The 1,954-nt window shown below is 54.4% G+C and overlaps 1 gene segment (V, D, J or C); it reads left to right on the forward strand.

Annotated features, from left to right (window-relative positions):
* Positions 1 to 279: 279 nt before the first annotated feature.
* LOC100950815 lies at positions 280 to 807 on the forward strand (the record flags this gene model as incomplete). The annotated part of the segment is given in 2 exon segments: positions 280 to 357; positions 503 to 807. Coding segments are annotated over 2 exon segments (351 nt in total), but the record flags the coding sequence as incomplete, so codon positions are not given.
* Positions 808 to 1,954: the final 1,147 nt, after the last annotated feature.

Below are 1,954 nucleotides of genomic sequence, written 5' to 3' on the forward strand. Positions count from 1 at the left end.
AGGGCATGAGAAGGCTTCCTTTACAGCCCTCCTGGGGGTTGACATTCACTCCACTCCTGTCACCCGCTGGCTCTTCCTGTGAACTTGAGAAATTAGCAGTGTGGGGCCCTGGCTCAAGGCTTAGGTAAGAGCTCAGGTACTCTGGAGACTGGAGAAGGGATTTGCATGCTCTGCTGAGTGGGAGCCACCCAAACAATTCACAAGAGGGAAGGAAGTCGATTTGCATGAAGAGTCTCCCCCTCTAGTGATAAGGGAGCACAGGTGGCCCTTCCCAGCTGTAGGCTCAGAGGCAGAGCTCTGGGGGTCTCACCATGGCCCAGACCCCTCTTCTGTTCCTCCTGCTCTCTCTCTTCACAGGTGCTGGCCCCAGGTTCAGCCCCCACAGCACCAGGGTCAGGCTGGCCCTGACCTTCAGCTCAGCACAGGGGATGCTGCAGGGAGTGGGGCCCTCTGAGAGTGAAATTCTCACCCTCAGACTCACCTGTCCTGTTCTCTCTTGCAGGCTCTGTGGCCTCCTCTGAGCTGACTCAGGAGCCTGCAATGTCAGTGGCCTTGGGACAGACGGCCAGGATCACCTGCCAGGGAGATCTCTTACGTAGCTATTACTCAGCTTGGCACCAGCAGAAGCCAGGCCAGGCTCCTGTGCAGGTCATGTATCATAACGACAAGCGGTCCTCAGGGATCCCTGACCGATTCTCTGGCTCCTACTCAGGGAACACAGTCACCCTGACCATCAGTGGGGCACAGGCTGAGGATGAGGCTGACTATTACTGCCTGGTATGGGATAGTGAAAACAAGAAGTTCACAGTGACACAGGCAGATGGGGAAATGAGACACAAACCACCTCCCTGTCAGCGTCACCCGTCTCCAGCCCTTGGAGGATCATGGACAAAGCCATGGCAGTGGTGGCCCAGGTCACTCAGACTGAGACTCCCAGGTTACCCCACCCTTCAGCCCTCTATGCAGGCACTGCAGAGGGTGCGTAGGAGAGGACCTGGGGCTGGCAGGACCAGGCTGCCTGGTATTGCCTGCAGTAGAGTGTGACTTGCTGAAAAATGAATCTGACTACTTTTGAGTGGAAGCGAAGAGAGAAGGGGACCAAATGGTTATGAGGCCTGGACGCCCATATGTGGGGTGCCTGAGCCTAGCTCAGGGCCACTACTCATGCCCAAATATCCTGGAATATTCAATGAACTCCCCAGGATCTCACACACCCCCACCCCTCCAGCTAAAGCCCAGGGTCCTGGGATCCTGAGCAGAGAGGGCCAGTGCTCTGCCCACCTCAGATCTGCTCTTCAGGGTGGACCTGCCAACCCTCTGCTGCTGGGCATGCTGGGCGCTCACTCATGGCTGTGCCCCCACTAGACATTGCTTCCTCTGCAGAGGAGTGTCTGCACTCAGGTGATGCCCCTCTCAGACTGACCCTCTCAGAGGGTCAGATCTAATAACTGCCTGAGACCACAACACCAAGGACCTGTCTCAGCCTCCCAGCTGGGGGCTCAGTCACAGCCATAATGTGGTTTACCCAGTTGTACCTCTCACACCTCCTTCCAGAGAGAATATCCCAGACCTTGCTGCATGGAGCTTCCCTCTCAGAGTCTGATTCCAGGGAACTCAAAATACAAAACCATCTACAAGGAAGAGTATGGAAGAAGGGAGAGCTGCTCAGAGACTAAACTCTGGAATCACAAGTATTTCTGGTTAATGATGAGCACATGTGAAGAGGGAATTACTTGAGACTGAGAAAAGACTCACCCAAAGACATTTCAGGAAACATTTGCAGGGAGATACACCCACACAATCTGGATAGTACCTGTTTCCACAATCAGAGTATAAATGCAGGTGATTGAGAGATTAAGGAGTCAGAACCGCTTTGCCCTGGTACACGGGAAAATCTAGCTGTAGAGTGAGATCTGCCCCTGTCCCCACTAGGACCGTGTTACAGCAATCTGAA

The sequence above is a fragment of the Otolemur garnettii genome, unplaced genomic scaffold, assembly GCF_000181295.1.
Source record: "Otolemur garnettii isolate 467f Iridium unplaced genomic scaffold, OtoGar3 scaffold02832, whole genome shotgun sequence".
In the NCBI taxonomy this organism is placed as follows: domain Eukaryota; kingdom Metazoa; phylum Chordata; class Mammalia; order Primates; family Galagidae; genus Otolemur; species Otolemur garnettii.